The sequence below is a fragment of the Molossus molossus genome, unplaced genomic scaffold (assembly GCF_014108415.1).
Source record: "Molossus molossus isolate mMolMol1 unplaced genomic scaffold, mMolMol1.p scaffold_m16_p_4, whole genome shotgun sequence".
Lineage (NCBI taxonomy): Eukaryota > Metazoa > Chordata > Mammalia > Chiroptera > Molossidae > Molossus > Molossus molossus.
In genome coordinates, this window is record NW_023425377.1 from 22,562,397 (window position 1) to 22,575,174 (window position 12,778).

Sequence of the window (12,778 nt, forward strand, 5' to 3'; positions counted from 1 at the left end):
GGTGAGCACTCAATAAATGTCAACCATTCTGATGTTTTTCAGGCCTGGGGCTCTGACTCGATCTTAATGAAGTTCATGGCAGGGAAGGGAGCAGAGTCCAGGAGAAACGAAAAAAACAGACAATGAAAACTGTCTGACTTTATGCCACTATAAAGCTATAAACCAGGTCAGCATTTCCCAGAGGGTGCTCTGTGAGGGACAGGGTTTTGTGATCAAGCCAGTTGGGGAACAAATCTCACCAGGTTGCTCTACTGCAGGACTTCTAAGGGCCTTCAATTCCTTGGCTCACAAAACCTCCATTAGTGGCAGAGCGTCCTGCTGCATTAACGCATGAAAGAACACGCTGTGGGAAACCCGTCATTACACCAGGCTTCTCTCAGCCCGGGGCCCGTGCACAGGCCCCCACGAACGCCTGGGGACAGATGGTCATCTGACCGTGGTCATGGGACACTTCTGACCCACCTCCTCCGACTCAGGCCAAGCAAGAACCTGCTTTAGGACCCAGGCACTTACCTTCCCCTCTCCCAGGAAGGCCCCTGGCAAAGCCACACAACCCCTTCCCTCACTTCCTTCCAGGCACTTTATCAGGGACAACTCCCCTGGCCGGCGTGGCTCAGTGGATAGAGTGTTGGCCTGTGCATTGAAGGGTCTCAGGTTCAATTCCCGGTCAAGGGCAAGTACCTAGGTTGCAGGTTCAATCCTCAGCCTTAGTCGGGACGTGTGCAGGAGGCAACCAATCAATGTGTCTCTCACATTGATGTTTCTCTCTCTCTCTCTCTCTCTCCCTCCCTCCTTCCCTCCCACTCTTTCTAAAAATCAATGGAAAAAGTATCTTTGGGTGAGGATTAACAACAACAACAACAATAAAAAAACAGTCTCAACAGCCCTACCATTGCCCTTAAGCCCTTGCCCCACTTTATTTCCCTTTGAAGTTATCACCACCTGCCACATAAGTTCATTGTCTATCACCCACCCTACCCCATGGCACTGAAATGTCAGCTCCATGACAGCAGTGACTCTGCACATTTTGATCACCATTGCGTCCCCAGTACCCAGCGTAGGACTTGGAACATACTAAGCTCAGTAAATATTTGCTGAATTAAGGATCAAATGTCCCTAAGTACCCAACTGGAGCCCCAACCTGTGCCCGCTTTCATCTGGCAGGTCAGAGTTCTCTGGCCAGAGCCTCTGGATGCCCCATCCTGCTGTCCCAACCTCCCCCTCCCCAAGGACAGCTTCTCCATGACACTTTCAGCAAGGACTTTGATCCCAGCCCGCAGTCATTCTGGGTGTCCCACAGAGCCCGCAGCAGCTCACCTACCCACCAGGATTTCTTTCTCCTCTTTCTCTCAATGCAAAATGGCTAATTCAGGAGGTGCATACATTCCACTCTCCACCACAGCCAAGAGGAAAAATCCTATGACCCAGAACCCAAAGTAAGTCTTGGTTCGAATCCCGGCTCTCCCACTTCTAGGCTGCACAAATGCATACACATAACAACCCTCCTGAGCCTTGGTTTGCCCATCTGCAAAATGGGGATGACATGCCCCGTCCCTTAGGAGGACTGTCATGGCAGGTTTGAGGGACCTAGCAGAGCACACCCTCTGCTACCTTGCACCCATCCCCAGGGCCTCCTTCAGGCAAGTACCTGCTATATGCCAAGTCCCATGCATGGCAAGCAACCCCCTGCCATGTGCACCTGATAAAAGCCAGTCCTTAAAAAGCGCTCACTAGGCATCAGGCACAGCATGCTCCAAGAGCTTTATATACGCTCGCCCACTGAACCTTCACAATAACCCTGTGACGTAGGTGCTGCCATGACGCCCATTTTACAGATAAGAAAAGTCAGGCACTCAGCTAACGAGTGTGGAGATGGGATTCAAACCTAGCTGGAGCTCTTAGCAGCTTAGAGACTCTGCCCCCTGCGCACCTTGAAGAAGCCGATGATGCCCACGCCATAGGCCACACAGTACTTGTCCAGCAGCTCCCGGTTCCAGGCATCCAGGTTCACGTACTTGAGGATGTTCTCATAGATGATGAGGGCGAAGCGGCCACGGCCCTTGTCGGTGAGCGTGGGCATATCCCCCTTGCCCGGTGCAATCTCTGTGCGGTACTTGAAGCGGCTCGACTCCAGGATGGCCACCACCTCCTGGCCCAGCTGTGAGTAGAGGCTCTCCACAAACACCAGCACCAGGGGGTCCGTGCGGGAAGGGGTGGCCGCCTGGACGGGCTTGAGCGGCAGCAGGCGGCTGGGGGCCACAGGCGGTGGGTCCCCACAGTCAGGCTCAGGGGCATCCGCTGAGGGCTCCAGGCCCCGCTTCCAGCCATATAGGTAGTAGGCGGAGACAAAAACGCTGAACAGGCAGAAGACAACCAGCAGGAAAAGGACAGCCTGTGGGGACACATGCCGACACAGCCTGCGGAGGCACGCCAGGGAGGGCATCCTGGTCCCCGAGACCTCGGCCAGCAGAGGCCCAGCCTGCCCTGGCCACCCCAAGGCCCCACGCAGGAGGAGACACCGGAGTTGTCCACTGACCAACAAATTCACAGACACTTAGCCAGCGAGGCCCTCAGGGGCCAGCGGGAGTGGAGGATGGGGGCCACCGGCCCTTCCTCCCAGCCAGGGGCACAGTCCACAGGCTGGTTGTGCTCCTTCCTTCCTCCGTGCCCCTTTATGTCACCATGGCAAACCCCCACGTGGTCCTGTGCACAGCAGAAGTACCCCAGGGCGTCAGGGCCTCCTGGGGGTGCCAGGCAGCAGGCAGGAGGACACTGGGCAGGCCCGGCGGTGCTGCATGCTGCTGGCTTGGTGGGGCCCCCGGGGCCAAGGCTGTGGAGAGAAGAGTCAGAGGTGAAGAGTCAGAATGTGGGTTTTGGGGGTTCGCACAGGACCTGACCTAGGCAGGCCCAAATTCAAGCACTGCTGCCTGACCTGGCTGAACGACCTGGGAAAGCTCCTTCATGTCTCTGATGGTCAGTTTTCCCACCTGTGGAAGGGGGCTGACATTAGCACCCACCTCACAAGATGGGCTGGGGGATTAAGTCCAATTGTGTATAAATCACTTATAGCAGCACCTAGCACCTAGTGTCTACCATGGCAGCTGGTATTTATTATAATTATCAGAGTCTGCGATTAGACCAAGAAAACTCCAGAAGCCAACAATAAACACTGTGAACAAGTGAGACAATACACATGTCCCCGGCCTGGGAGCTGCAGGCAGAATTCTAAATCAGGCTGGAGCACCACGTCCTCACTGTCTCCCCCTCGACCCCCCACAGTGCTTTCCCCCATTGCTCTCTCTGAATGGGCCCAGCAGCCCATCCGACAGATGAAAAGACTGAGGCTCAGGCAGAGCAGCCAAGCCAGAGCTGTGAGGCACCAGTGGCTTAGCTGTGCTGGAAGCATCGGGGACTCATGTGTGAAATCACCACCCTGCAGCGTAGGGCTGGGGCTGAGGGACAACCGAGTGATCAGTCCCAGGAGCTTGGCACAGGCAACACTTAAGAAATGGCGGCTGTCACTATTGGCCCCAATGCAACAGACATCTCTCATCCCAGGCACATGCAACGATACACACACTGAGATCCCGAGTTTGCCAAGGGACCAGTGGGCAGGGCCTCTGTCCACCCAGGCAGCCAGAACTCTGGGTTCCAGCCTTCTCCTGAGCCAACACCTGACAGGCATGCCGCCTGAATGGGTTTCCCTGGAGGGTTAAGAGAGACCATCTGCCCACACCCGCTACACTAAGGCTCCAGTTCCATCAGCCCAACAGCACCCCCCTCACACCACGTCCTCTAGTCTCTGGAAGCAACTGCTGAAAGCTAGCAGGAGAGCCCGCCAGGGTGACAGGGATGGGGACAGGGACAGAAGGTGTGAGGGCCTGGGCTGGTGCAGCCAGGGGGGGAATGGAACCCTGAGACACAGACTTGGGGTTGAAAATCTTCAAAGTCCCTCCCAGTTCCAAGGCTATCCAGGGTGTCCCTGTGGGTGCAGCATACCAGAGACCCTGAACTTCCGGGAACGTATCCTAGAGGTGGCAATGGCAGAAATGTATAAAGATTTCCCCGAAAATATACAAACCCCAATGCTATTTATAATAGCCAAGGATGTCGTTTGCAACAGCCAATGCCCAACCACAGGCGACTCTCTTTGGCAATTACAGCGCAAGCGTGTGATGGCGTCGCGGGCAGCCATTTACAAGACGTCAAAGAACATTTACTGACACAGAAATAGAATAACCACACAGACTGTTCAAGTAGGAAACGTATAAAACAGTATGCACTGTCACATTTTGGGTAAGAATTTGTATGCACAGGCCAGAAACTGGTATTAAATCCCTCAAAAAAAGTTAACATTTCTGGGTGGTTTATTTTCCTCTTTTTGTTTGTTTCCTAAATGTTCTACAATAATCATTTATTATTTTTTGAAAATAAGAAAAACAATTTTTTAAAACGTGCTCAGATATCTGTAATACTTTCAACAAGAAAGATTAAAAAAAAAAAAGTGTTCAGAAGCAAGGGGCGGGGGTGGGGAATGAGAATATGTCTGGGTCACCAAGTCTGCTCCCAGTTCTGCCATTAGGTAGGTACTCTGTGACCCCGAGCACACCTGCCCCTCTCTGGGCTTCCTACCTGTTGGAGAGGGGGTTGGGCCAGATGATCTCTGGGGGCTTTCACCTCTGACAGTCTACTATGTGCCAGCACCATGGGGAACCTGAGGCCACCAAGCAAACAGGCACCTACAATGCAGGGGGATGAGCACGACAGTGGGGAAGGGAGACCTGAGGGCTGCCTAATGTGCCCGGGGGGAGGAGGGCCAAGGAAGGCTTCCAGGAGGAAGTGGTACCTGAACTGACCAGAAGAACAAGTCAAGGTTGCCAGGGACAGAAAGCGGGAAGGGCACATACCCGGCTTGGAGTTGAGGGAGTATGCGAGCTTCCAGGGGCTCCAAGTTCCAGCTAACAGCAGGCAAAGGGGCAAGTTTCCTGGGCAGAGTCAGGAGGGCTGGGGTGACTGGTCCTGTTTATACCTGGGGTGCCCTCGTCCTATTTCCCACTGATAAGGGCAGCCCTCTGCCCTGCGGTCACAGTGAGCCCCACCCCGAGCCCCACCCCTCAGCCTGGAACCAGGACGAGCACAGTGGGTGGGTGGGAAGAGCTGCTCCAATGGCGCCCTGCTTGTCTGAGGCATGGGGCCACCCCACCCCACTTCCCTTGCAGGCCTGGTGCTGTGGTCACTGGAACCTCAGTCTAACTGTCTTCCAGCATGTGTGATCATGATGCAATCAGCAATGTCTTGGGCATCTGGGGGACCCAGACACTTGTGGGAATCAGATAACATTTTCCCATCAAAAACTATGCACATGTCCTGGAAAAATGTTGTAATGATTTCAAGAAGTCCAGACCCCGCGATCCCAAACCCATCCATGGACCTAAAGCCCTAGGCTAATAGAGCCTCATGAGTATAGTGCAGACTGGAGCCAGGCAGCTTCATTCAAACCCAAGCCCCCCCACCCAGCAGTGGTGGAATCCTGGGATCCTGGGCAAGTCCGTTCACTTTTCAGTGCCTCCATTTCCTAATCTGTGAAGCAGGAAACCTTGACATGCTTCCCCAAGTTGTGAAAACTGGGTGTTGATCATTACAAAGCGCTCAGAACCATGCCTGATGCCAGCGCCGAGGCCGCGGCTGTTATCACGCATGCCTGCTGTTTATTTCATGGACTCATCGTGTGGGTAAGCACTGAGCTCACAAACACTGTAGAGCTCTGTGCGTGCTCTCTCTGAATCCTCATTTGCAGGGGTTGTGGCCTCTCCCAGGAACTGGGTGGATGGCAGGGAGGGGCCAGATGGTTAGAGGCCAGGAGGCTAGGGAGAAGGCCACGGTAAAGCCCAGACCCAGGCTTGAGAGAGGGTAAAGGGGGCAGGAGAATGGGCCCACCAGCTGTCCCCAGAGAAGTCCAAATACCTGGGGTAAGAGTGGGGAGAGCCAGGAGCTTTGTAAACAAAGTGCTGGCCTCCAGCCCTGCCCCCGCTGCCACCCTCACAGGCCTGGCCCCAGCCATCCAAGGCGCCCACATAGCCTGCGTTCCAGAACCCCTGGCTCCAGAGATGGAGAACTGGAGGGTTTCTAATCCCACTGGAGCCGCCAAGGCCTCAAGGACAGCTGGGGCTGGGGCCTCAACAACCCCTACCGCCCTGGGCCTTGCCTGGGCCTTGCTGACGTCACCTGTCAAACTCCAGCCTCGCCCAACCTGTCACCAATCTCGATCATGCGTCTAGCCTTTCTAACAAAGTTCCCATTGCCTGGATTGCCTCCCCCTAACTCTCGGGACACATTCACCCTTCAAGACCCCAGTTCCAATGTCATCACCTCTCTGAAGTCATCCCCATGCACTATGCCCCTTCCTGCCCCCAGGTCATTCCAATCCTCAGACTCCCACCCCAACCCCACTCCACAGCCAGAGGCTGAAAATCAAGACTCTCAGGCCAGAACAGGATGCAGATGTGTGTCCTTTGACTGGCACAACATTTTTCTTTCATTTGAGGTTAGTTATCAACGTTTTAAAATCAGGACATGTCACACAACTTTTAAGTTGCCTTTAAAAACAGCTTGTTCTGGTGACATGGGGTCCCCATTCTTACTGGCCACCACCAGTGGAGACACAGAGCACCCACCTCAGGTAGACTGGCCATGCATTCTCCAGTTAAGACAGTCTGGCCTTCCCTCCTTTGGCTTCCTGCCCAGTCCCTGGGTGCACCTGAGCGTGTAGTCCACACAGTCAACTTTGGACATTTCTGCTCATGGCTCTGCCCTCTGGACCTGCAGGTCCCGGGCTGGACCTCTGCGCGGGCAGGCAGCTGGCACACAGAAGTCCTTCCCAAATACAAATTTCCTTTCTTCCCCTTCCCTACATGCCTCGGTGCCCTGTAGGCAGGGACAGTCTGATTTCTCCTGAAGCTCCCGTCACTGTCCCCAGGCACAGGTCTTTATTGAGTACTCAGGACATGAATAAATGAGCAGCTGTTATTATCCCCAAATCACAGATAAGGAGACCGAGGCTTCGAGGTGCGGTAATCTGCTAGTCATACAGAAAATCGCTAAATCTTGTCATTCCTCCATGAAACCCAGGGGTTTCTATAATAAAAATAATAATAATACATTATAATGATCACCATTGTTATTTTTATTGTACCATGTATTGAGCATTCACCACAAGCCTGGCCTTGTGCTAAACACTTTTACATACCTCATCTCAGTTAACCCTTACAACTAATATTGACATTATTCATATTTACAATCGAGAAAAATGAGGCTCAGAGAGATTAAGTTACTTGCCCCAAATCACACAGCTAGTTAGTGGCAGAACTGAAATATGAATCCAGACCCCATGAAACAGGGTCCAGAGCTTGCAGATGACCGTGGCTGGGATGGGGGACGGCATGCGGGGGCCTCAGCCACAGAGGCCTCTTAGCCCTCAGCCAGGCTCCCACTGTGTTCTCCCAGCCCTAGGCCTAGCTTTCCCTGCCAAGGTGCTGGGGATAATGAATGAGATGCTCTGGTTGTCATGGAGACACCATGGCAACGCCGCACTTTCGGGAAATACCACGGTAACTGTGGCCACTGCTCTGGAGTTGAAAGTCACTCCCGACCCCACCCCCCAACTCTGAAATGCTCTGGTTCCCCATAATCCTCTCTAGGGCCCAGAGAGAAAAGGGGCAAATGTGAATGGGCCTTCCCAGAGACCAAGTGATCTAGAGATCAAGACTGGGGAGGGGGTCTAGCTCTGCCCTGATGGACAGGTGGGCTCCAGAGGTGCAACCAAGACCGAGACTGAGCCTCTGTGCCTTTCATGGTGAAGTGTACCTACACGTAACTTACATACTGGGTGACTACCATGTGCAGTGGGCCTCCTGTGAAGGGCTGCACACTTCACGCGTTTCACCCCAACAATCTGAGAGGCCGAAGTGCACTGGCTGCTAGCTGGCATTATTTACCAGCCTTGTGACCTTTGAGCAAATCATTCAACCTCTCTGAGTCTTAGTTTCCCCAAGTGTAAATAGGGTTTATACTACTTATCTGAATGCTGTCAAGACTGAGAGAGATGATGTGTGTAAAACAGCTCAGTGCCTGGCACACAATAATATAGGTTAATAAACTTATTGTCCATTTAACAAATTTGGAAACTGAGGCTCAGGAAGGAACTAACCCAAGGCCACATGTCAAATTAATAGTGGATCCAGAAGGAGAGGAAGGGAGGTCAGGTCTGAGAGCACACTGGGAGTCAGGGACAAGCAGATGAACAGTCCCTGTTCCCTCTGTACTTACTGAGCATCCCTCGGGACACGCAGGGCCCTGGGCACTGAAGATGCAGGCTTCTGGGCTCTGAGGGTTTATGTCTGGGGTGATGCTGCAGCAGGGTGAATGAAGGCCCTCACAGCCCCTTGTGCTCACTCAGCAGATTCAGTTTCTTGCCTGGGTTATTCCTTACAATGTCCCCCACATCTCCCACACCCACATACACACAAAAGCACAGGAAAACTCCTATGGTGCTCACACGTTCACACGGTGCCATCACAGGTATCTGGGCCACAGGCACAAGAGGGGGTAGGGAGCTGAGAGGAGGTACAGGAAAAGCCCTGTAAGCAGGCTCACAAGCACATGAATGGGCACTGGGCTAGGGGGAGGAGGTGTGGCTGCAGGCCAGATTCTGACAGTCCCACATGCAATCCAGGGACACTCCCCACAGCTGACCTGGCCCCTCCCAGCCTGTCACACCCCCAGTACAGTCACCCACCACCCACTACCCAGACACACCCCACAGCCACCCAGCTCCACCAGCCTCCCTGCCCCACCCTGCCCCACCCACCACGCACAGCTAGCGAGAAAATCCTCCACATTTGCTTCCCAGCTGTGCAGGAGTTTCTGCAGCTCAATCACACCCCTGGGAGGCCCAGACCAGAAGCAAATCTCTCCTTTGCTGGAATTCGCTGCACACCCCATCCCCCACAGCCTTGCAGTGCTGCCTGGCCCAGGGCCAAGCTGCTGCCCACCAGTCACCCTGGAGTCCAGGGCCACCACCAAGGGACTGTTGGCAGTCTGGCTCAGTCTCAGGGCCAAAGAGTGTGCAGTGCACCCCGCGGTGAGCACACAGGGACACTGAGGCCCAGAGAGAGAAAAGGACGCCCTGGGGTTGCGCTGGCCAGGCCTGCCCCACCCCCACCTACCTTGGCTCATTCTCTTGTCCAAGAGAACCCTGCCCATCCCTGTCTAAGGCCACCCTTAGCCAGAGGTTGGACTCCACCAGCTGTGGATCTCAAGTCCTCGATGAGCTCTCCTGCTCTGCACCCCACCATGCCATGCCGGGTTTACACTGCCAGAGGGCAGCTGCTCTCACAGCTACACCACTGGTCCCCCAACTTCACAGGAAGCTTTCCAAGGCAGATGTGGTCTCCTCCCCACGGTCCGTGCCCAGGAACCAGGTGCCCTTGCTAGTTACCTTTCTGAATCTGCTATGAGGCATCTCCAAGCTGAATGAATTAATAACATGAACTTCCAGTTATCAGACAGGGATATGCCTGTATACTGCATGCTGTTATTTAACCCTCATGACAGCACATCTCCTACTGTCCACTCATCTCACAGACGAGGAAACTAGAAGGGGTCCATGAGTAGCCCCAGTGCACAGAGCTAATGAGTGGGTGATGGGAATCTTAGCACAGAGCCAACTGCGTTCATAATCCTTCAAAACCACAGATCCTCCGTGTTCACCCAGGACATCCTACCCTCCACTCCCTTTGAATGGTGCTTTTCCTGCTTTTGTTTTCATCCACTTTACGTGTATTTTAACTTAAAAGCAGCCTCTAATGAGCCTTCTTGGAAGCAGACCCACAGATCGCCCATCAGTCTACAAGCAGACAAAGCATAAACTGTGGTTCACTCGCAGGTTCTCACCTGGTTGCTGTGGGTTCCCCAGCAGGGAATGCCCAGCAAACCTCTGGAACTTAGGCCTGCTCGCTGAGAATCTCTCTCTTCCAACAGGGCCTGAGTTGACAGTGTACCTTTGCACCAGCTCTGAAGATAGGGCTCGCAGAGCAAACAAACAAGACAGCTGTGGGAGGGGTGGAATGCAGATCAGGCAGGTCAGGACCCGCTGCCCTCTTGTCCCAAGGACAGGCTCCCGACCAGTCCCTCTGAAGGTCCTAATGCCCATCACAGGGTATGCTCCTCATTAGCCCCTTCGGCTTCCCAGAAGAGAACTCCCTCCTCCCAACTCCCAAATCCACTTACAACATAGTCAAATCCATCCCTAACTATTTTCTTAGGCTCAGATCATAGGCACTCAAAAGGACCAGAATGATACTTCTTTGAAAATATCATAACCTCCCAGCCAGCAGTGACTGAGCTCCTGGTAACTCGCCAGCCCCACACCTGGGCTGTGCTGAGAGCGTTCCCTGAATTATCACACCCAATCCTCACATCCTGAGAGGTGGTGTCACTGAGATGTGCACTTTACAGATGAGGAAACCTAGGATCAGAGAAGGTAAGCAACTGACTCAAGTTCACACAGCCAGGCAGAGGTGGAACTAGGACAGCCCAAGCCAGCCCACTCAGAGCCCTGCTTGTACCCCATGTAGTCCTTCTGCCCACCCTTCCACACCATTCTTAAGGCAGCTCCTCAGCCTAAAGCATACCCAGAGAGCGGCTTTCTGCAGGTGCCCAGCCCCAGCTGCCTAAAGGTAGGCTAACCCAGGAGAATCTGCACTGAGAACGCCTCCACTGGCAGAAGGGGCACCACAGGTCCCCAGAGAGGCAGGACCTCCGCCAGAGGGTCCTTACTTCTCCTGCACCAGGGGCCTCTGCCATCCCAGGCAGGCAGGGACCCCACCGGAGAAAGGGGGCTGCCTCCATGCCCCAGGAGAAGGCCTCTCCTGCTCAGGAAGAGGAGAGAGAGTCAGGAGTGAAGTCAGAAGCAGGAGACCTCAGCTGACCACCACCGAGAAGGACCATGGTGACCGACAAGCCCGCAGGTCTGCTGCATGCCAGGTACTCAGGCAAACGCGTCCCAGTCGTGACTTCATTTATCCGTCACGTGTTCCCAATCAAGTAGAAACCAGTTTATCATGCCCTGTCTGCCACCCCTGCAGAGAAGCCTCGAAACGCCAATCAAGCCCAGCCCCTGCCCTCCCACATGCCCTCCCAGGTCGCCAGATGCCCCACTAGAGAGTCCAAGAAACAGGCAGTATTTGGGGGCCTCCATCTCATGGATGCGGAAGCCACGCTCCATGTGGGCCTGAAGTCCACAGCGGCATCCCAGCGCCTTCAGCTCACTCCCTGTGTGCCTCCGGACTTGACCCTTCCTCTCTGAGTCCGTGTCTTCAACCAGACAACGAGGGGAGTGAACTGGATCAGAGTCACCGACCCTTTGGGAATATAATGAAGGCCGTTACTACGGCACTTCCAGACAGCACCACAGTCCATATACATCCAGGGTGGTGACTGGCCCCCAAGTGAAGAACATGGAAGCCCTCTAGAGGCCCTGCTGCCTTTGACGAGCCAAAGGACTGGAGCCGCAAAGGCGACATCTGAGCCCTGGAACCTCACCATCCCAGCTCCCCCGCGGCCCTGCAGTAAACCTTTAACTCTCAGACCCGCTGCCTTCAGGTGGACTGGTGGACTTTCGGGCTGTCAGAAGTCACAGGAGAAACTGATCCCATCTCTCCTTCCCATCCCTCAGCCGCCACCTCCTTCTCCTCCATCAGGAAGCTGCTTGGTCAGCCCTGGAGCGGCCCCCAGGGCTGGGACACCGAGGAACCTGCTTCTGGTCCTGCAGGCAGACAGGACCCAGCGCCAGGCTCCAGGGCCCATCTGCCCCAACCTCCGCACCCCGGGCCCCTCCTGTGTGGGCCTGAGCATGCACACACCTCGAGCACACATCCGTCCAGACAGACCGGGGAGGGCTGGGCTGGAGGGAGGGCACAGGTGCCACGGTCAGAGGTGCAGGGAGGACAGGGAGAGAATGACAAGACCCACCGGAGCTCCAGGCAGCGGCCGTGCAGCCCCGCTTCCCTTCACCGTGTCCTCTCGATAGCTCCACACTCCCCACTTAACAAGCCGCACCTAATCCCAGGGCCAGGACAAATGGCATTACAGTCAGCCCAGTCCCCTCCCCGGGAGGGAGGAGGGAGGGGAGGTGGCCCCAGGGCACCCTGAGCCACCAACCATGTTCCCAGAAGCCATCAGCACCCACCCCACCCCCACCACAGCCCTAGTCAGAGGTCACCAGCCCTCACCTCCTGGACTCCAGTTCACCCCCCAGCCCAGGGATCCCCCAGCAGGCAGGGACACCTGCCTGGAGGTGCCTTCCACGGGAGAAGAGAAAGTATGTATGTCCCTGACCCTTATGCCGACGGGTCCTCTGGTCCCGCTCAAGAACGGTGGCAGCCAGGAGTGAGGAGCCCTCCCTGGCACCGAGCGGACTGGCGGCAGTTCTGCCTGACCGCCTCTGAGAGCGGAATTAAGCAAGGCCCTCCCGGCTGCAGGCCTGTCTCCCCACCTGTCCTGAGAAGAGGAGGAAGGAAGACTGAGGGTCCCTGTTGGGGCCAGCTGGTGGCCAGAGGGGCTGTGACATTGGCTTCTGCCCCTGCCACACCACAGCTGACCTGCCGGCCCTTCCCACGGCCCCACCCTGCAGAGAAAAAGGGTCACTGCCAGTTCAGAGGGGGACTCAGCCCAGAGTGTCAGGTGCCAGAGCCGGAGGGGGCGCCTCCGAAGCCCCGGG

At 55.3% G+C, this 12,778-nt stretch overlaps 1 protein-coding gene across 6 annotated transcripts in view; it reads right to left on the reverse strand.

The window, feature by feature from the left end:
* Positions 1 to 12,151, reverse strand: part of NDST1 (N-deacetylase and N-sulfotransferase 1) — a 38,326-nt gene extending 26,175 nt beyond the window's left edge. For 5 of the 6 annotated variants that reach the window (XR_004956397.1, XM_036239741.1, XM_036239740.1 and 2 more), the window contains exons 1-2: positions 4,908 to 5,028; positions 1,931 to 2,830 (exon numbers count right to left, since the gene is read on the reverse strand). Coding sequence is in view for 5 of the 6 variants with exons in the window: in XM_036239741.1 (XP_036095634.1) it covers positions 1,931 to 2,443 (513 nt within the window). In the remaining variant the exon portion in view is untranslated. Of the gene's footprint in view, positions 1 to 1,930; positions 2,831 to 4,907; positions 5,029 to 12,030 lie in introns of those variants that run through there. The other variant, XM_036239738.1, reaches the window with a different exon arrangement.
* Positions 12,152 to 12,778: the final 627 nt, after the last annotated feature.